Consider the following 21,229-nt stretch of genomic DNA (forward strand, 5'->3'; position numbering starts at 1 on the left):
GTGTAGTTCGAGAGTTATTACTTGCTGTAATCTTTAATTTCTCTCCATACAAGCTGTAAAGAGAACACAATCCTCGATCTTTGCACAAATGAATAAGTTCACGTTCAGGCTCAGTACGAAGGGGAGGAGACATACAGTCGCCTCCTGTGTAGATGGACTAAATCTGCTTTTACTGCAGTCTGTGTAGCTGTTACTTCAAATTACATTTTCCTTAAAGTGACGGCCCTAACAGCGGCCAATAAGTCTTTCGAAGTGAATATTGTATAAAGACGAAAAATAAAAAGAATCCAGCCCTCCTAACTGCTCTTTCCAACATGAGCAGATAGCTTGAACACACTTAAAGACGTGTAGTGTTTTCCTTTATGTACATATTTTTTTCACTTTTTAGTTACTCCCTAAAAAATGGTAGCCTTTGTCATATTTTGTACTTCTGAAATAAACGTGATGTCTGCTTTCTGAGAGCTAAATGTCTTTCTTTACAACAAACTGAACAACCAATCAGTTATGCAGCATTTATTGTTTTTTTTTTTTCTGTATGCTTTGGGAAACTCGGCATAGGCAATGAAAACAATAAATATGGATATTATGCAAAACATTTTCCTAATGAAGCATTTTACACAATGTACAATATTCTTTTTTTCCTCCACCACTTGATTGAATATTCTATACACATTTCCAAATAATAAACATACCTCCATGCAGAAACCCTGAAAATGGGATGTGGAGTAATGGGCAAAAAAAAAAATCAACACTCAATGTACTTCTCGTGTGGATCTTTGTGTCATTTAAAAAATTGCTAATAAACCACAAGGAGAAATGATAATATGTGCTGTTTGAAAGAACGTAAAATGGATTTAAAAAGTGGCCCGTCTGCTCAGGAGTTCCCTACAACTGGTGCAGAGATGACAAAGCATCTCTGGGTTTGTGTGTGTTCAGATAAGCCAGTCCATAATTTAGTGCCTGCGTCAGTAGTCCGTGTCGGAGCCCTCAGCGTTGTCCACGTTTCGAGAGAGCATGTAGTTGTCCATGTCGATGGAGCGGCAGTTGTTGATGGCGTAGCGCAGCCGCTCTGCCATGACGGCCTGGCTGGAGTACGGAGGCAGACGCAGCTGGAAGAAGCAGGTCTGAGAGGTCGGCAGGCTGTCGTACGGCTGTGGAGAATAAACACACACAGAGGTATAAACAAAGTCGTTAGAAATGTTGACGTCTCTCCGCCTACCCTGATTCCATCTCGACTCCGTCATATATCAGTGTGCTTCAATCTCGCCTCTGCAGCTTGTTGAAGTCACAGTGACTCACAGCAATGCCGATAAATTTGTCGCAAGTGTGGTTGCACGTTCCAAAACGCAGACGTTTGCTGCAATATAGTATAACGGCGAGTGGAAAGCAGTCGTGGTGTGGTTCCACTTCCTTCTATGCTCCGATGACAGGCTGGAGGTTCGAGGGATGGGTTTGGGAGGGGTTTTATTTTGTGTGGTGTGTGAAATGTTCTAAATAAAAATGCAAACAGAATAAATAGGTTTGGACAAGAGATGAAGTAGGTTACTGAAAAAAGGCACCGTTACCAAATTTCAGGTAGCGATACCAACACAAAGGTTGATCAGGAAAACGGAATATTCAAATTGAATGTATGTTGCTGAAAGGGTAAAAGTAAATTGAGTAAATGTTATTTTGTTATTTCAAATAGTTCCGGACCTCTGAGCTTGAATGAAATTAAGATGCGGACCTTTGAGTAAAGGCGCTGACACACCAACCCGATAATCAGCCGTCGGACAGTCTGGCGAGGTCGGTGACTCGAGTCTGTTCGGTGTGTGTTCCGTGCCGTCGTCAGTCAGAGGAGCCATCGGCCTTCATTTTAGGCCGATTTGACTTGTTGAATCAGAAAGCGGGCAGTCGGACTCAATGACCAATCAGCTGCCGGTTAGCGCCGCCTGCTGTTATGGAGACGTATTACGTCTCGCGCACGCGCAGAACGTACGCTCATTTGGCGTCGCTTCGGTGTGTTCCGAGGCACTTTTTTGACCAACTCGGGGAGGCAGTCAGTCCGACTGCCTTTTCTACCTAAGGTCGGCCCTCGGGTTGGTGTGTCAGAGCCTTAATATGTTTGAGAACCCCTGAAATAGTGAAACAATGTGAGGGCCGTCCTAATAGTCTCCAACGTGCAGCGCATGGCTCCAGCTTCACTCACCCTGTCCACCTTCATGATCTGAAACCTCTGAGAGATGTCGGCCGTGTTGGCGGGCAGCCTCGAGCGTCCCGAGACAAAGCGCATGAAGAGGACCCGCTCCTCGTTGGAGAACTCCTCCAGCGTTTGCCAGAACCACTGCACCAGGGAGTGCTGCTCGTCCACCTCTCTGTAGCGCACCACCTTCTTCAGCACGTCGCAGCAGATCTCCGGCATGCCGCACACCATCTGCTCCAGCTGCTTGGCCGTCAGCAGGGAGAGCAGCGGCACCGGCACGATCCACGACATGCCTTCACGCACCGCCGCCACCTGAGACGGGAGGGACAGGAAAGGGGTAAGCACAGTAAGTAAAGTTTAAATAGGAAAGCAGCTTTTCACAGCACAAGATCACAGAGTGCAAGTGTTAAAACTAAGGGCCCTGACACACAGAGCCGATTATCGGCCGTTGGACAGTCTGGCGAGGTCAGTGACTCGAGTCTGTTCAGTGTGTCCCGTGCCGTCGGCCGTCCGAGGAGCCGTCGGCCTTCATTTTGGCCGACCCGACATGCTCAGTCAGAGACAGGGCAGTCGGGACTCACCCGGAAATGGCGAGCGGATGAGCCTCTCAAAATCTGACGAAAATCTTTTAAACTGACCTTTGTTGATCTGAAATGAAGACAGATTCAGCAACTGCACGGCCTATTTCTCTCTTAAAATGTTTTCAGAAACACGTTTCGGTGAACTATTTTAGTACAATATGAGATCGTATTCTGAACGAGCCGCCATGACAGTCTGGCTGTGAATTTCCGGAGAAAAAAGACCCACGTGACGCGTTCGTCCAATCAGCTGCCGGTTTTCATTTTCTGGGAAACAATACAGAGAAGCGCCGCCTGCTGCTATGGAGACGTATTACGTTTCGCGCACGCGCAGAGTGTTTTGAGGCATTTCTTTGGACCTTGGGGACCCGACTGATCAGTCCGACTGGCTTTTCTGCCTACGGTCGGCTGTCTGGTTGGTGTGTAACAGCTCTAACAGCTCGAAGACCTTTAAAACTGTCAAAAGAAACTAACAATAAGCAACATGTTTGTATTCATGTTCTCCTGACAGAAAAGCAGAGCGTGAAACACTCAAGACGTTTTTTCTCCTCCAGGCTCTGCAGCAGAGTTATTATACCTGTCGATCGATTTCATGCAGCCGATACTCGATCGCTCTTTCCACATATTCCTTCCTGTTGGAGAAAGTGAGCGGGATGCTGTTCCCTCCCGGGATGATGGGCACCATCTTTCCATCTGCACTCTGCCCAACAAAAGAATCCAGAGGAATCATCTGGAAAACAAACCCAATCAATGATTAGTTCAGTACATGTGACTCCTCCAATGGAAAACTATTGTTATATATGTTGTTGCTCATTTACAATGAAAGGTACTTAGTGGAGTTTTTGACCACAAGTACATTAGAAGCACTACAGTTGTTACACAATGTTTGTATGGTTTGTTTTGTGTCATGGACACACAAAGGGATGCACGACGTGACACATATCAGCGTCACACACTATTCAACTGATCGATAGCTAATGGTGGTGGTGACGCACAAAGAAGCATAGCAAAGGTTAAGAAGAAGACCGCTAGCAGGTAAACATGGAATACTCGCCAGCTTTCCTTTGACTGAATAACGATGAAAACAGGTTAAAAACTGAAATGTATCTAATAATTTATTGACTTCCTGGCAAGCAACGAGATATTATAATATCATGGTAAGACATTGGACGGCTCGTCTGGCAGAATCCAAACCGAAGCCAACTGAGGAGCAGATTCCGCCTCTCTCCCACTCTCTCTCCTTTCATGCTAAAGCAGCAGATGCAGCCCCTTCCTCTCCCCCTCGGCCTTGGCTGACAGAGCTAGTGTTGTGGCTCCAAACCTCCCTTTTCTCTCCTCTACAAGCCTGGGAGCGGGGCCAAGTCTCCAGCAGGCAGGATATGCTGCAGCAACAGCGGTGCTGGCATTCCAGCAGGACGGGGCTTTACAGTGCAGGGGTTGTGCGAGGTTGTTTGGACAGAAGACGGCCTCCGGGGATATCTAAGCTTTCTGCTGCTTTAGCCAGCCTATCTGTGGATATTAGGTGGGGGGCGGGAGGGGTGTGTGGTCTGTGTATCAGTACTGGTCGAGGCCACAGTCATGCTGAGGTTTTATCAGCGCTGGGAGAGAGAAACAGTGTGTACCAGAGCGGGGAAGAGAGGCAAAGCCGCCTCAGCTGAGCTCTGACTGCTGGTGTTTGAAAAGCTTACCCACAGCCCCCCCACAGACCCCCCCCAGCAGGGCTTACATCAAGCTCTCACAAAGCTTCAAACTGGTTACAGACACATTACTGTCTCTGTTTTCTCAGCCAACCAGTCAGTCTGAAAACTGAAATGTGAACACGGATTCAGGGCAACGTTTGGTTGGTTAACGTTCAACCCTGTCGGCTGTAAACAGCCCTCTAAATCACTGGGTGTGGTGTGGTCACGTTATGTGACATCATTTAAAGTTTGTTTTGGTTTGTGACATTTCAGTCTGGGAATAAAAGCTGTGAACTGGCTACTTATTATCTTTTTAGCAGCATGCATGTGATTGTGATGAATCAAACGTTCACATGGCTTAGGAAGTAAACGCAACAATGATCAGTCACCCTGTGAGCCTTTAGTTACTAAGATGGTAATGCTGACTTGTGTTGAGTTCTTTATTGTGCTGCTGAAGCCAGAGATGGAGCTTAAATACAGAGTGATGAAGTGAGGATGTGTGGAAGGGTGTTGGTGGTGTTTAACTGGCACCGACTGCTTAGGCCTCAAGGAGGTGGATCAACGCTTATCCAGTTTTATGTGCAATAAAATCTCATTCACGGATCTCATTTACCATCATATATCCCGCCTCTAAGTACAGCTGTAGTATTCCCCTTTTCTGTAAATTTCCTTTATACCACATTTCTAATATACAGTATGGCACTTTAGTTGTCACATTCAAATTAGGTATATTATAAATACATTTCCCCGTTTTAATTCCCTTCTCCCTCTTCATTGAACCTGCCTTACTATGGTTGGGTAATATGAAGACTTGTACAATGAGACGATATAAATTTGTCAACTGTTAAATACTGAGGTATCTATTAGTTAATATTTCTGGGTATAGACTAGAGCCTGAAAGATACTAGATTTTTGTAAGGCTGAACCTGTACATCTGACAATTTAGATATTAGTTTGTTAAGTAGGTATTCTGTATTTCAATTTTGGTATTTGGTATATACTGTAGAATAACAGAATCCTTAAAAAAAAGATATCCTTAATTAAACCAAAAGACACATGTTGCAGTGCAGTGTTTCCTTCTCTGTCTTTTATTTCTCTCCTCTCTGTGTTTCACACACACACACACACACAGTTCTGTTGTTCTGTTAAAACAACATTAGGCTGTAAAAGCGTGCATGCAGGCTAAAATTCAACTGTGGTGTTCTGTTGGGATTAAGCCATGAGTAGAGATAAACTCTGCTAGCAGCTAGGCTAATTTATGCCGTGTAAAGTGACATGAACTTGAGATACACACTGCAGCGCTATGCCGTCCATCTCATCCGAGAACAAAGAGATGGGCGGCTTATGTTGAGTGCAAATGTACTGTACCATGATATATATTGATTAATCAAAATCAAAAATCAAATTATAGACTTACATATACATTCATATTATCTACTTAAAGGTCCCATGGCATGAAATTTTCACTTTATGAGTTTTTTTAACATTAATATGAGTTCCCCCAGCCTGCCTATGGTCCCCCAGTGGCTAGAAATGGTGATAGGTGTAAACCGAGCCCTGGGTATCCTGCTCTGCCTTTGAGAAAATGAAAGCTCAGATGGGCCGATCTGGAATCTCCTCCTTATGATGTCATAAGGAGAAAGGTTACCTCCCCTTTCTCTGCTTTGCCCGCCCAGAGAATTTGGCCCACCCATGAGAGAGAGAGAGACATCATGGCTTTCAAACGAGCAAAGTGGCAGTTGGTCAAAGCCACACCCCCACTCTCCATCTTGCCCCCCCTCTCTCCTCCTCAATAGCATTTAAAGCTACAGACACAGAAATGGCACATCCTAAGGAAAGCTCATTGTGGGACTGGCTCTAGTGGCTGTAATTCTGCACTAAGGCTGAATTTCGGGAAAGAGACTTCAGATACAGTATTAGAGGACCACTAAGGCCTATATAAAAGAGACTTCAGATACAGTATTAGAGGACTACTAAGGTCTATATAAAAGAGACTTCAGATACAGTATTAGGGGACCACTAAGGTCTATATAAAAGAGACTTCAGATACAGTATTAGGGGACCACTAAGGTCTATATAAAAGAGACTTCAGATACAGTATTAGGAGACCACTAAGGTCTATATAAAAGAGACTTCAGATACAGTATTAGAGGACCACTAAGGTCTATATAAAAGAGACTTCAGATACAGTATTAGGGGACCACTAAGGTCTATATAAAAGCATCCAAAGAGCACCATGTCATGGGACCTTTAAATCTAACATTAAACAATGCAAAACATGTAAAATAACAGGACATCATCCACATAACCACTCTCTCCTTACAACAAAATAAAAAATGTATGTCCCACCTCATGGAAATTCTCCTCGGTGATGCCACTGTCTTCAATGTGAAGAATGCTTTTGAGCGTCTGCACATAAAGGAGGTCCACTTCCTCCAGGTCCTCCAGCAGCAGGGGGATGCAGCACAGCTGTTTCCACACCAGGGGAGCCAGGTGGAGGTCCAGGGGCTTCTTGGTGCGGATGGCCACGCCCATCAGGATACCCAGGAACTTAAACTGGAGCATGTGCTCATCCAGACAGGCAGACGGGTTGAAGAGAAACCTGGGCAGATTAAAAGGAGGCAGAAATGTTGTTTGGTTTGTTTTCTTGAGGAGTTTAAAATGACCCTTGGACTACGTAGTGCCAGGTAAGCCAACGATGGAGCTGTAGGCAAGAGAAGATCTTTTGGATATGATGTATTTAAAATGAGTAAATATACATGTTTTGAGGACAAATGAGCACATAAGTGGACATTTTGGGAGACTTGGATTATGCTACATGACAATTCAGAGAAGTTCTTTCGAGATGTTATAATATTGTTTTGCTGTTGCCAAATGGACACCACTTTTTGAAGCTCCACCCTGAATATAAATACACTTTGCCATCCAGCATTACAAGCTAAAACAGGAGAGTAATCTATAAAAAACATAACAATTTGGGATTTCAGTGGTCTCGCAATGCCAGCAACAATCTATTCTGGAGAAAGGGGAAAAACGCTCTGGCTTTGTTTTCATTCACAAGGTGGACATGTTGTGCACAAGAATAATCCAAAATATCAGCCATAATAGGTAAAAAAAAGATTGTAGTGATATTAATTTCAACAGTGAATATAAATGTCTTAGTACTTGCTCATCTTTTTTAAGATAAAATTCCAAATCTTTCAGAAGCGTAGAAACTTGGACAGTCAGTCTTCATTCTGTGGACAGTCAGAATGGAGAAAGAGAGGCGGACATGCTCCTCACCTGTCTCTGTTGTAGCCGACCTCTGCCGTGGAGTTGGGGGAGGGGATGAGCAGGTCGACCACTCCCGTCTCCAACTCCTACAGGAGAGAAACATCCCTGTTTAATAACGCATCCAGTAAACATCCAGCATATCACGAATCATTTTAATAGATAGAACCCGACCGATATAACGGCGGGCCGATATATCGGCGGGCCGATATTAGGCATTTTCCAAACTATCGGTATCGGCATTTATAATGGCCGATAAATGAATATTTAAAAAATAAAATAAAAACGGACGAAACCCCCTTCAACCATGTTCTGAGTGTTGGTGTTACATAGTTTGTCCACCAGAGGGCGCTCTACAACCTCCCTGTTGGCTACACTCGCGTTTAACCCTTCAAGTTTCATATCTTAAGTTTGTATTTTTATACATTTTATTTATCAGAACTTTAATATATTCTGATGTTCTGTTGTGACAATAAAACAAACAAGTTCATTTTTAAACTGCATTATCATATTTTAGTGAGGACTCATAAATAACTACAAATGACTAATGTTAAGGAAATCTGTTTATGTTTTGTTACGCGTTTCTGGATTATTTATATATATATATATATATATATTGGCCGATATATTGGATTTTTAATTCACCAAATATTTGTATCGATATCGGCCTTAAGAATCCTTTATCGGTCGGGCTCTACTAACAGACCTGTCCGTACCTGACACATCTCTGTGATGGTGTCGTCAAAGACCCCGCCTGCGTCATCAGCCCCCTCTCCCACCAGCTTCACCTTCCAGGCCCTGGAGGGCAGTCGGAGGTCCGAGGCGTTCAGCTTCACAACCTGACGGGCGATCTGTACGAAGATCGGTTTACACTTCCGTCCCCTGCAGAAGGTTATTAAAATAAGAAGTATAAGTTTAACACAAAAAGCAACAAGTCAAAGATTTTATTTATTTATTTATTTATCCGTGTTTTCAAATCCTGCCTTTTGAGTCTATACAAATGTTATGGGGACATTATTATCTGATTCTGTGCAATATTTTCTTATTCAACGAATAATATTTAACTTATTTAAAAGAGTATTTTCAAATTCTCTGTAAAAGTCCATCAACGTTTGTTGTTAAATGGCCTTTACAAATACCTCGACTTCACTTCTATTGGGAATGAAATTAACAATTCTGTATATAAGAGACATTTTTCCATGCGTCCTGGTCTGCTCTCTTCTTTAATTTATTGTCACCTTGATTTGGCAGGGGGGTTTAGGGGTCCACTTGGGACGAACTACAATCATTAGATCTGAGAGAAGTCATTTAGTTAGTGTAGATGCTTACATTGATTTTAGGTGGCCCCCAAAACGGCTCGTGTGCTGGTAGAGAAAAAGCTGCACCTCTACTGACCACTTTCAAATAAAAACGTAAAAGCCCCAAAAGAACCTTAACCATTAATACTGGGCTTCCACAGAAATGCTCATCCACCTTTTTATTAAATTTCACCATGCAACTTTGTCACACACACACACACACACACACACACACACACACACACACACAGAGACAAAGTCCATTGGAGTACTGACCGTGTGGAGATCCGTTTGACGGTGATCTGGGGGCCGTAGTTCTTGCCCTGCACCATGGTCTTGCCTATGGAGCGCACCATGGGCAGAGTGTACACTCTGGGGGCCAACAGGGGCCTCAGCTGGCCCTGAACAATCCCCCAGGTACCGGCGTTGTAGTGGGACGTACAGCCCTGCAGAAAAAGGATGACATTTATTATGATTACATAGTGTAAAACAGTGTGTGACGTAGCTTTAACTGCCTCACAAATCTTAAGCTTTCAGTTTATTTCTTTTTAGAGATGTTCCGATACCGATACCAGTTTCGGTATTGTCTCCGATACTGCCTAAAATGCTGGTATCGGTATCGGGAAGTACTGGAGTTTATGCACCGATCCGATACCACATAATAAAGCCCTAAAGAAAATCTACGTTAAAGTAGTTTATTCATGTTCTTTTTCAGTTATAACTGACTGTCAAACTGCATAATAAAAGAAAGTTCTGTGGCGTTCATTGTTTGAGTTTGTTCATGTTTCACAAAGAGTTTAACTTAAGCCAGACCGACAACAAAGATAGAAATCATATTACATCCATACAGGGATAGTAGTATACAGCTGTTAAAACATAAAATATATGACACACTGGTATCGGATCGGTACTCGGTATCGGCTGATACGCAAGTTCAGGTATAGGAATCTGTACTGGGAAGCAAAACATGGTATTGGACCATCTCTATTTCTTTTAATAAAAAGTTATAAGTCTGATACATAGATATTTTTCTTTTGACATTTTTGCTAAGTCTACATTCAATGCCACCTTTACCTCCTTGTGTTACATCTTCTTAAAGCAAAGACGACCTTTGAATAGTGTTTGAAGATGGGTATTACATTTTAAAATCATTAGATAAACCCAATCATTTGTGTTCCTCCAGCTGCTGAGCCAGGAATCATAATTATTGATATTTCCCTTTTCCTGGAGTCCTGTTTTTTTTGCCTACCTGGTTGTTGGGGCTGAGGTTGAGCAGTCTCCACGAGGAGTACATGAGGTCAGAGAAGTGGTAGAGGAGTCGCAGGCGAGCCCTCACCGCCTCCATGCTGACCTCTCTCAGCCCGCTGTACTGAGGAGGCACCGCCACAGGGAGACCCAGCTGGAGAGGAACCGACGAGCCTGAAGAGGAGGAGGGAGACATAATGACCACGAGGGAGGAGAGTGGAGGGCAAAACAGGGTGGTATTACAAGAGGCGAAGAGAGAATTTTATTTGCAACAAAATACAACAAATAGAACTTGGTGAGTCACTGCTACAAATCACATCGAACGTATCATTCTAAATTATAATGTGGCATGCAAAAACAAGTGTGTCAAAGTTTTGATATAAAAACAAATTAGCACACAGAAAATATAAGTTCTAAACATGGAAAAGTTAAAAAGAAACATGTTTGTTATGTTTATGCTCAATTATGAGTTCTCATTTGGCAGCATTGCAGAACTCCATCTCAGTCATCCATATTTTCTGTTTTATTTTCACATGAAAAAAGTCCGGAAGAAGGAGCCTTCTAACCACATTACATGAAATGACTTAGTGGTTTGTCCAGCAAACAATAGCGGTGACACATCTGACAACAATGTGCTGTGACCCATTTTGGTATTGACTACACATCTGAGCAGCGCTGCAGGAAATCTGACCTCCAGGATAAAGTCTGTCGGTTAAGACAGCAGTGCCATGACAGGGGATGTTATGTTGCATGTTAGGACGTCTGTGTGTGTGTGTGTGTGTGTGTGTGTGTGTGTGTGTGTGTGTGTGTGTGTGTGTGTGTTTTACTATATTCGTGGGGTCCAAAAAACGAGAAATACAGTATACTTGTGGGGTCTGCACAGCCTTGTGGGGCCCAAAATGCTGGACCCCACAAGGTTAAAGGGCTGTTTGAGGGTTAAGACTTGGTTTTAGGATTAGGGTTAGAATTAGGTTATGGTTAGGGTGAGGGTAAGGGTTAAGGTTAGGCATTTAGTTGTGATGGTTAAGGTTAGAGTAAGGGGCTAGGGAATGCATTATGTCAATGACGGGTCCCCACAAAGATAGTGAAACAAACGTGTGTGTGTGTGTGTGTCTCTAACCTGGTGCTCGAGGCGGCACAGAGGGAGCCGTCCAGGCAGCACTGTGGCAGCGTCCAGCAGAGATCTGATGGATGTTTTTGCCCTGCAGCACTGTCGCCACCGTAGGTTCTCTGACATGGTTGGTGTGGCCCAGACCCAGCTACACAACAAAGATCCAGGTCAAAGGCATGTGAGTTAATCATTTATAGTGTTATCACCCAAATTAAACATGAATAATGTGATTCGATGAATTTACTGTGATCTATTTCTTGTTAACTGAATGCAGAGCAGACGCTGGCTGGAGGTCATTAATAACGTTATTGACTATTGCTTTTTTTACAATATTACCGCCCAGACTGACTGACAACATTTCAGTTGGGGTTCATTGTGTGTGTCTGCTAGGCTAGGGGTGGGAATCACCAGAGGCCCCATGATACGATATTATCACCATATGATATTATTGCGATTTTAAACATATTGCGATATTCTGTGATATATTGCAATTTATTAGCTATTTTCCAACTTCAAATTATGTCCCCAATGGAAAACGTTGTCAACATCTGTTGTATCTAAAAAAAATAAATGTCTCTGTTTTCACCAGAAGAAAAAAAACTCGACTGCAACATCTAATGCAGTGTTTCTCAAATGGGGGTACGCGTACCCCTGGGGGTACTTTGGAGTACTGCAGGGGGTACGTGATCTTTTTGCAAAATGCTCATTTAAAAATATGTTGTGCATAATTCCTAAAATAATTATACTATAATAATGAATGAATTAAGTGATGGATTCTGAACATTTGAAATGTAGCATTTAAATGTTTTTCAATTACAAGGTTGTTGTTTAGTAAATCTATCACTGCCTACACTGTATTGTTCCTCTTTATATAGATGTAAAAATGTTTTGCGCTAGTCAGGGGGTACTTGGCTTAGAAACACAATTCAAAGGGGGTACATTATTGAAAAAAGTTTGAGAACCCCTAATCTAGTGGACTGAAAAGGCAACTGATTTAATTATTCTAGTACCAAAAAGTTAAATTCTCATGTGCAATTTATATAATAAAAGATGGATACTTGGCGTCCATGTATCGAACAGTATTGCCACAGAAAATATGCTGTATTGTTTGTTTCCCCCACCCCTAGTGGCCGCAGGTTACCTGTCCCTCTGAGTTGCTGCCCCAGGTGTAAACGTCTCCTGTGGAGGAGAGCACCAGAGTGTGTTCAGCTCCGACAGCCACATCCTGGATGTGGATCCCTGACAGAGCCGGCACCTGCTGGGGCCGGTTGTGGTTCCTGGCTCGGCCTTCTGGCAAGCCAATCAGGCGGTCTGCAATCAGGGGAAGAAACAAATCTATTTAAATGTTATGTTTATGAAAAAGCACAAATTATCTTAACATGAGGTTTATTGTGAAAGTTCTGCCGTTGTCTTATTTACTGCAAAAAGTTGTAAATAGTTAGGGGGTAGGAATATGAAAAACCTAAACAGAACCAAAGCTATACAAATGTTAAAATGAATACAGTATTTGTTATTAGAGCTGCAATGACTAATTTCATTATCGCTTAATCTGCTGATTATATTCTCATTTTATCGTTTAGTCTAGAAAACATCAGATAGTAGTGAAAAATGCTTAACTAAATTTCCTAAAGCCGAAGGTTATGGCTGACCAACAGTCCAAAACCCAAAATATTCAGTTTACTGTGATGTAAACAAACACAAAACAGCAACTGGAACCATTAAATATTTGGAAAATTAGCTTGAAAATTACTTATTACTAGGGCTGTCAAAATAACGCATTAATTTTGATTAATTAATCTGAGGAAAAATAACGCATTAAAAAAAATAACGCAGATTAATCCATTCCATGTTGACCTTTGCCTGAGAGCCGTTCTAGCCACCAATCGACTGTAAAATGAAGGAGGGAGACGAGAATGCGCTGCCTGGATCATTGATTGGAACATTTACTTATAAAAATCTTCTTCCTGAATAGGGTTGGGTACCGAAATCCGGTGCTAATACGGCACCGGTGCCTTAACGACCGGTATCTATCGGACCGAATAGCAACGCAGATTTCGGCACCTCATTTCGGGGCCACTGATATGTCTGCGCTGCCCTCTGATGCTCTGAAACAGACGTTACAGGCAACAGAAACATCACTGCACGTGATGCTAGTTAACACTATACTCGACAGCAGCTAACGTTAGCCTACCGCTAGCTAGTAGCTGGATTAAACACAATGGTTAAAATGCTGACAGCTAACGCTAAACAGTGTAAAGTGTGACTATTTTCACTGTAGAGGATCCAACACCGGGATGTAACAATCTGCAGCTGCTGTTGTCAGAAAAACACAGACGGTGCGTTCAATGAAACTGGTAATTTACAGCCTCATGGTGCATTCAAAGTTATTGTTAAATGCCCTTTTCCCATCTGGTGGTTGTTTTTGTCGTTCAACAGCAATTTACTAGTGAAATAAGTTATTGTTATAGTTATTACATTATTATTAAATAATTTAATTTTGACCATATGGCCTTATAAACAAGCCGAAAATAATAATAACGTTTTTTTTTTAACTTTAATGTCACTAATGCTGATTATTCATTTGAATTGAAATATTTAAAATACTTTGACAGCAAAAATTATGTATGCGATTAATTTAGATTAATTAATCACAGAGTATGTAATTAATTCAATTAAATTATTTAATCGATTGACAGCCCTACTTATTACTTAACCCTCGTGTTGTCTTCCCATAGAACATGCAACTTCAAAATTTAAAGTTAAAACCTCCAGACACTTGTCAAGTTCTTTGTCGATTTTTTTGGACATTTTTGTTGTTGTTTTGACCAAGTTTTTGAAGCTTTCTCCAACGCTTTCTCACTTTTCCCGAAGTTCTTTGTCACTTTTTACAATGTCTTTGTTTTGTTTTTGGACGTTGGGGAGTAAAGACAACATCAAACCATAGCGTACCTTGACCGAACGTGAAAACTTTGCCATCTTTGGTTAAAGCCACAGAGAACTGTGTTCCACACGCCACTTTCTTGATGCCGATTCCACACAACACGTCCACTTTCTAAGGAATCCAAAAATTCCCCCCCAAAAAACTTTAGTACATTCATTTAAAAACAAAATCATATGATTATTTTCTGAAGTGAACATCAAATTTTAACAGCTCAAATAAAGTAGGAGGCCACACAGTGACAAAGCACCTACCTGAGGTGAGGACTTGGCTGTGGAATTGCCGAGTCCCAGTTTTCCGTAGTCTCCGTCACCAAAAGCCCAAACCATCGTTCCATCAGCGGAGACGACTAAAGTGTGGTTCAAACCACAAGCCACCTAAGGAAGGAATGCATGGCAATCTAAACTCTGAGAGGGTGTCAATCATCTGTGTTTAAAAGATGAGTGCTTCTTTCTGTAGTCCTGTCTGTGAACATGGTAATTGTGGCATAGAAACTCAGCATGTGAAAAAAATAATCCGCAAAATTGTTAAATAAAGGTCAACTTCTCCCCTTGGTAAAGTCTAACACTCTTCCGTCTTACCTGTCCGACTTGGTAGCCCTCCAGAGCGGTGACCTTTTCCGGTAGCTTCTTGTTGGAGGTGTTTCCCAAACCCAGTCTGCCGTAATCACCGTTACCAAATGTGAAAAGCTTTCCATCAGCTGTTACTACTGCAGAGTGTTTGAACCCACAGGACATCTGAAGAGCAAAAAGAGCAAAAAGAAGAAGATTGTGACACCAAAATAATATATTACTATCAGGTACTAGAGATGGGCCATATGTCGACATTATATCGATATCGTGATATGAGACTAGATATCGTCTTAGATTTTGGATATTGTAATATCGCAATATGGCATAAGTGTTGTTTTTTCCTGGTTTTAGAGGATGCATTACAGTAAAGTGATGTCATTTTCTGAACTTACCAGACTGTTGTAACTGTTCTATTATTTGCCTTTACACACTTAGTCATTATATCCACATTACTGTTGATTATTTATCAAAAATCTCATTGTGTAAATATTTTGTGAAAGCACCAATAGTCAACACTACAATATCGTTGCGGTATCGATATCGAGGTATTTGGTCAAAAATATCGTGATATTTGATTTCCTCCATATTGCCCAGCCCTATCAGGTACCCTTGAAATAACTGGTGTATTGCAGTCTCTACATTTACCAGAACCCAAGCACTCTTGAGGAGGGAAAAGACTGACCTGTACCACCTCCTCTCCTTGCAGCGCTTCGATCTGTCTCGGTCGGCGCTGGCGGTCGCTGTTCCCGTGGCCCAGCTTACCGTAGTCCCCGTCCCCCCAGCTGAACACCTCACCGCTCTCCGTCAGAGCCATGGAATGACCGTCACTGCCACATGACGTCACCAGCTGAGTCACAACAAAACCTGAGGGGCAAAGAGACGACCGCACTGTCATGACAGAGATAATGACAGTTGTTGAAGTAGCCCTCTCATCACTGCATTGATTCGGAAAGATAATTCGTAAGAATGCTTATTTTTTTTCTGGAGCAACTTTAACGTAGCATATTATAAAGAGACATTATTAGTAACCACAACTCTATCCTAGTGCCATTAGAGAACAAACACGTGAGCGCGTCACACAATACTGAATCAGCCATTCCAGCTATATCCATCATCTAACAGTATGTACGGTAAGAAACAACAGCACCACCTTGAAGAGCTGAGATGACGGTGAGAACGTGCAGGTCATCAGAGTTGCCCTGACCCAGACGGCCGTAGCTGCCCTCCCCACAGGCCAACACTGTCCCGTTAGGCTGGATCACAAAGGTGCAGTTCTGACCACACACCACCTGAAGGAGGGAAACAAAGAGGAAACGGATGCAGTGTATGAGAAAAGAAACAGAAGTGAGGAAAGCAAGCAAACGCCTGAAGTCAAGAGGGCGAGGGATCAAAAATAAACTTATTATATCAAGTAAGACTGTCTTTTTAGCCATTGAGCTCTTTGGCAGAAATTGTTCAGAAACTCAACAGGCTTTACGATCTGCACAAATAAACATCTACACAGTGTAACAGGCAATACATGTACTGTACTTACTCTTGCAGTAAAGTATACAAAATGTTTTATTTACTCTTGTTCAGTCCCTCCAGAAAAACACAATTATGCGATCTCATAATTCAATGCATAATCAGCCAAAGTCTGAATATTTATGCGTGGGCCGCATTTTTTCAAATACACCGCACTTTCACCGCATAAATTGCCGATTTCCGCGCAAAATATGCGTGGGCTTGCATGATTTCATAATCCCCGCATTTTCGTTGCAAAAAAGTCACATACACTCACCTAAAGGATTATTAGGAACACCTGTTAAATTTCTCGTTAATGCAATTATCTAATCAACCAATCACATGGCAGCTGCTTCAATGCATTTAGGGGTGTGGTCCTGGTCAACACAATCTCCTGAACTCCAAACTGAATGTCAGAATGGGAAAGAAAGGTGATCTAAGCAACTTTGAGCGTGGCATGGTTGTTGGTGCCAGACGGGCTGGTCTGAGTATTTCACAATCTGCTCAGTTACTGGGATTTTCACGCACAACCATTTCTAGGGTTTACAAAGAATGGTCTGAAAAAGGAAAGGGTATGGAGGTATGCAGCAAAGCATTTGTGAAGCCACAACACGAACAACCTTGAGGTGGATGGGCTACACCAGCAGAAGACCCCACCGGGTACCACTCATCTCCACTAAAAATAGGAAAATGAGGCTACAATTTGCACGAGCTCCCCAAAATTGGACAGTTGAAGACTGGAAAAATGTTGCCTAGTCTGATGAGTCTCAATTTCTGTTGAGACATTCAGATGGTAGAGTCAGAATTTGGCGTAAACAGAATGAGAACATGGATCCGTCGTGCCTTGTTACCACTGGGCAGGCTGGTGGTGGTGGTGTGATGGTGTGGGGGATGTTTTCTTGGCACACTTTAGGCCCCTTAGTACCAATTGGGCATTGTTTAAATGCCACAGCCTACCTGAGCATTGTTTCTGACCATGTCCATCCCTTTATGACCACCATGTACCCATCCTCTGATGGCTACTTCCAGCAGGATAATGCACCATGTCACAAAGCTTGAATCATTTCAAATTGGTTTCTTGAACATGACAATGAGTTCACTGTACTAAAATGGCCCCCAGCAGTCACCAGATCTCAACCCAATAGAACATCTTTGGGATGTGGTGGAACGGGAGCTTCGTGCCCTGGATGTGCATCCCACAAATCTCCATCAACTGCAAGATGCTATCCTCTCAATACGGGCCAACATTTCTAGAGAATGCTTCCAGCACCTTGTTGAATCAATGCCACGAAGAATTAAGGCAGTTCTGAAGGCGAAAGGGGGTCAAACACGGTATTAGTATGGTGTTCCTAATAATCCTTTAGGTAAGTGTATATCTTAGCAGAAAGTTGAAAAATGTTGCGTTTACTTCACACAAGAGCAGCCATTTTCCCCTGTTGCCATGGGAACGTTAAGAAGTGACGTAATTACGCGACGTGAACATCATCTGCAAACCCCGCGATGAAGCCATGATGAAACCGCAGTTTTTACAAGTTCCCGCAATGTTTGCAAGTTCCCGCAATTTCATCGCATAAAATTGCATAAATATCCCGCATATTCCATCGCATTTTTTAAGAAAACATGCCACATAATCAAGGATTTTTGCACTCCATATTCCCGCAACAATCACAAAAAAACTCTTTTTTTCTGGAAGGACTGTTTGTTGCGATTACAGGCAACAGGCTGGTGTTTTGTGGATGTAGTAACAGAGACATGACATGTCTGTGTACCTGTTGTGCTAGAGAGAAGGATGGGGCGGTGGTTGGCACCAGGATGTTTCTGCCAGCCTCTGCCAGCTGGCCGTGTCGCCCTGCACCCCACAGATACACATCGCACTTCCCCCCAAGGTGCCAGTCCTGCAAACACACAACACACACAAACATGAATAGTGTAGACAAAACCTGAGTTAAAATGGCAGTTATTACCTCCAGAGTCTGAGAATAAACATAGACAAACCATTTATTACAGCTAATCTGGGTATAAACCTAAATTACCTCTGGTCTGGAGGTGGCCCAGGACATGATCTGTTCATCCATACCAGACACCCATTTACTGTTGTCCTGTAAAAACAGAGTGCAAACACTGTTATTATATGCAACAGTGGGTGTTGATTACATTATAAATTGCTGTTCCAGCAGTTAAAGCAGCAGCAGCTGCCTCCCTCACCATGAGCAGAACCATATCCTCTTTGGGCACAGGCTCCAGGTCGGGAACAGAGAACGACTCGGAGAAGGCGGCGCCTCGAGCGAGGGCCTCTGCCGCCTTGACCGTTGTAGAGAAGCAGTCCAACCAGGCCCACTCGCTGGCACACCAGACGGCGGTGCCAGACTCTGGTGGGCAGTGTCGGAGGTTAGGAGGCACAGGGGGGCGGCACAGGAGCTGGTCCAGGTGGAGACCCACAGCCAGGGAGGCTAGGCACTGCATATAGGGGCTGTGGACGAGCTGCTCCCCACATACGACGTGGGGCTGGAGGTGGAGAACAACAGGGGACATCAGCAACGAGAGGCAATGATGGAGTTTGTAAGTTAAATCACCCTCAGGCGCTCCACAGTAATATCAGTGATTCTAGGAGTTGTTTTTTGGTGCAGTGATAAAGCATTTTGTCGTACCATCTTTTCTCAGGCAACCTGGTCTACCTCTTTTGATTTACAGTCCACATTTCCCAGAAGGCCATTCAACAACCCCCCAGAGAAGCAGTGTAAACTTGTAGGTCTTAATCACACGCACATTTAAACTTTTTGTAAAATTCTAAGTTTTGGTGCAGCTGAACAGAATCAGACCATTTCCCACATCTCTTATCACCACACCAACATGCGCTGTCGCTGTGTTGCTTTCTGGTGTATTACTTTTATTATTATTATTATTTTTATGATTGTGGATATGATTATTAACATTGATGTATCAATACCCGTACAAAGAAGGCCCTGCTTCCTTTGCCGGGATTGTGCATCTGCAATTGTTTATATTGGAGAAAAAAAAACTTCCTTATTCAGACTTTAGGTTATGAATGTTATATGTCAGTCTCCACATCCCACAAAATTCTTAAATTGTGGGAAACATAAACCATTTTCTGGGGGCGCCTGATTAGCTCACCTGGTTGAGCGTGCGCCCCATGTACTCAGTCACTGCTGCAGCGGCCACAGGTTCAATTCTGACCTGCGGCCCTTTGCTGCATGTCATTCCCCCTCTCTCTACCCCTTTCCTGTCATCAGCTGTCCTATCTAATAAAGGTCTAAAATGCCCAAAAAAGTTTCTTAAAAAAAAAAACTTTTTCTGCTATTGATACTAAATATGTTCACATGGTTTTGTTTTGTTAGATTATTAAAGATTATGATTTAAATGTAAATGTTGTTTGGCAGTAGATAAATATTGAAAGTCTCTGTACCTTCTCGTAGGCGTACTGCTCCTGCAGCATGACAGGCAGTCTCTCCAGGAAGGCCCTCATGCAGGGTGCCATGTTGAGGCCGACCACGCCCTGCTTTTTCAGAGCTGTGCGGCAAGTGGCCAGCACATGGTTGGACGCCATGAATTCTTTGGAGCAGTTCACAACCAGCACATCCTGGAAGTGAAGCAGACCAGAGAGTAAATACTGTAAGTAATCATTTCTTTCAGGGATGTGGATAGAAACATGGTAAAATACGAATCGGGTAAAGATGTCGTACCTTCGACCTGTTGGAGCAGACAGCGACACCCACATCTGGGATCCAGACAATGTTCTGGATCGCACCTGAACCGGCTACTACTGTCTGGAGCACTGACCCGTCCTGTTCCACACACACACACACACACACACACACACACACACACACACACATTGTGCCTGTAAGATGAGTGTATAAGGAATAATTTGTTCTTTTCACACATCTTTGTATCCATGTGACTTGTACCTGCAGTATTAGCATTTATCCTGTTTGGGTGTTTTCACCTTGATTTGTGTGTGTGTGTGTGTGTGTGTGTGTGTGAGAGAGAGAGAGAGAGAGTGTGAGTGTGTGTGTATTTAGGAGTGTGAGTGTTTCTTACCCGCAAGGACCAGATGTTCACGAGGCCTCCCACTCCTCCAGATGCCAGAGCCAGACCATCGGGGCTGAAGGCCAGCGTTCTTACTGGGGTGATGTGGCCCTTCAGCTGGAAAACACACGTTGCTCCACTTCCTGACCACCGGGAAGACTGCAACACAGTGACAGCAGGTAAGTGGGGGAACGCACGGTCTTTTCTCCTACGGCTCTATGTACGTGCAGAGGGAATAAACAGCATGATAAATTGGCATGAATCAGCAGGTTTGGTAAGAAATATTTAGAAGCTGAGGCAAACATCCCATCAACATTCATCAAATGTCCAGGAATTTAAAATAAACAGCAAAAAAATGGCATTTAATTTGACCTTGTTTACATTATAAACATGAAAAAAGCAAATGAAAGTCTCATGTAATTATTTATGAATGTGTGTACCATGAATTTAGGTTTTGCTTCATTCTCCCACCATCCCTCTGACTCAGGGGAGGATTCTGGGAAGTATGAGATGTTTTGAGGAACAGTCCAGACTGTGACCAGGCCATTCTGGCAGCATCTGAAAAAACACAGCGACACATGAAAACCCACCCAACCACAGGAAATATTCTTTCACAGAAATATATTATCCTTGTGTCACAAACATGCCAGGGTTGAGAATGAGAATGTAGCAGATCAAACGCTGAACACTTTCTGTCAGCAGTCATTTCAAATGTGCCTAAATGTGTGAATGTTGACCTTTAATCTGCTAACTACTTACATACTATTGGACAGTTTCATCTGAAGCACAGTATCATATTTTATAAA

The 21,229-nt window shown here is 42.9% G+C and overlaps 1 protein-coding gene across 11 annotated transcripts in view; it reads right to left on the reverse strand.

Annotated features, from left to right (window-relative positions):
* Window positions 1-498: 498 nt before the first annotated feature.
* herc1 (HECT and RLD domain containing E3 ubiquitin protein ligase family member 1) overlaps window positions 499-21,229 on the reverse strand; it is an 80,867-nt gene continuing 60,136 nt past the window's right edge. For 7 of the 11 annotated variants that reach the window (XM_035999678.1, XM_035999680.1, XM_035999677.1 and 4 more), the window contains exons 58-79: window positions 20,864-20,981; window positions 20,436-20,639; window positions 20,078-20,179; window positions 19,801-19,974; window positions 18,582-18,881; window positions 18,410-18,475; window positions 18,146-18,271; window positions 16,024-16,162; window positions 15,556-15,737; window positions 14,883-15,038; window positions 14,556-14,678; window positions 14,313-14,415; window positions 12,505-12,674; window positions 11,373-11,511; window positions 10,257-10,426; window positions 9,284-9,453; window positions 8,426-8,591; window positions 7,722-7,798; window positions 6,789-7,041; window positions 3,338-3,490; window positions 2,189-2,494; window positions 956-1,151 (exon numbers count right to left, since the gene is read on the reverse strand). In XM_035999678.1, the coding sequence (XP_035855571.1) occupies window positions 966-1,151; window positions 2,189-2,494; window positions 3,338-3,490; window positions 6,789-7,041; window positions 7,722-7,798; window positions 8,426-8,591; window positions 9,284-9,453; window positions 10,257-10,426; window positions 11,373-11,511; window positions 12,505-12,674; window positions 14,313-14,415; window positions 14,556-14,678; window positions 14,883-15,038; window positions 15,556-15,737; window positions 16,024-16,162; window positions 18,146-18,271; window positions 18,410-18,475; window positions 18,582-18,881; window positions 19,801-19,974; window positions 20,078-20,179; window positions 20,436-20,639; window positions 20,864-20,981 (3,583 nt within the window). In that variant the 3' untranslated portion in view covers window positions 956-965. Of the gene's footprint in view, window positions 1,152-2,188; window positions 2,495-3,337; window positions 3,491-6,788; window positions 7,042-7,721; window positions 7,799-8,425; window positions 8,592-9,283; window positions 9,454-10,256; window positions 10,427-11,372; window positions 11,512-12,504; window positions 12,675-14,312; window positions 14,416-14,555; window positions 14,679-14,882; window positions 15,039-15,555; window positions 15,738-16,023; window positions 16,163-18,145; window positions 18,272-18,409; window positions 18,476-18,581; window positions 18,882-19,800; window positions 19,975-20,077; window positions 20,180-20,435; window positions 20,640-20,863; window positions 20,982-21,229 lie in introns of all 11 variants that reach the window. The other 4 variants (XM_031323640.2, XM_035999675.1, XM_035999682.1 and 1 more) reach the window with 2 other exon arrangements.

The sequence above is a fragment of the Sander lucioperca genome, chromosome 3 (assembly GCF_008315115.2).
Source record: "Sander lucioperca isolate FBNREF2018 chromosome 3, SLUC_FBN_1.2, whole genome shotgun sequence".
Taxonomy (NCBI): domain Eukaryota; kingdom Metazoa; phylum Chordata; class Actinopteri; order Perciformes; family Percidae; genus Sander; species Sander lucioperca.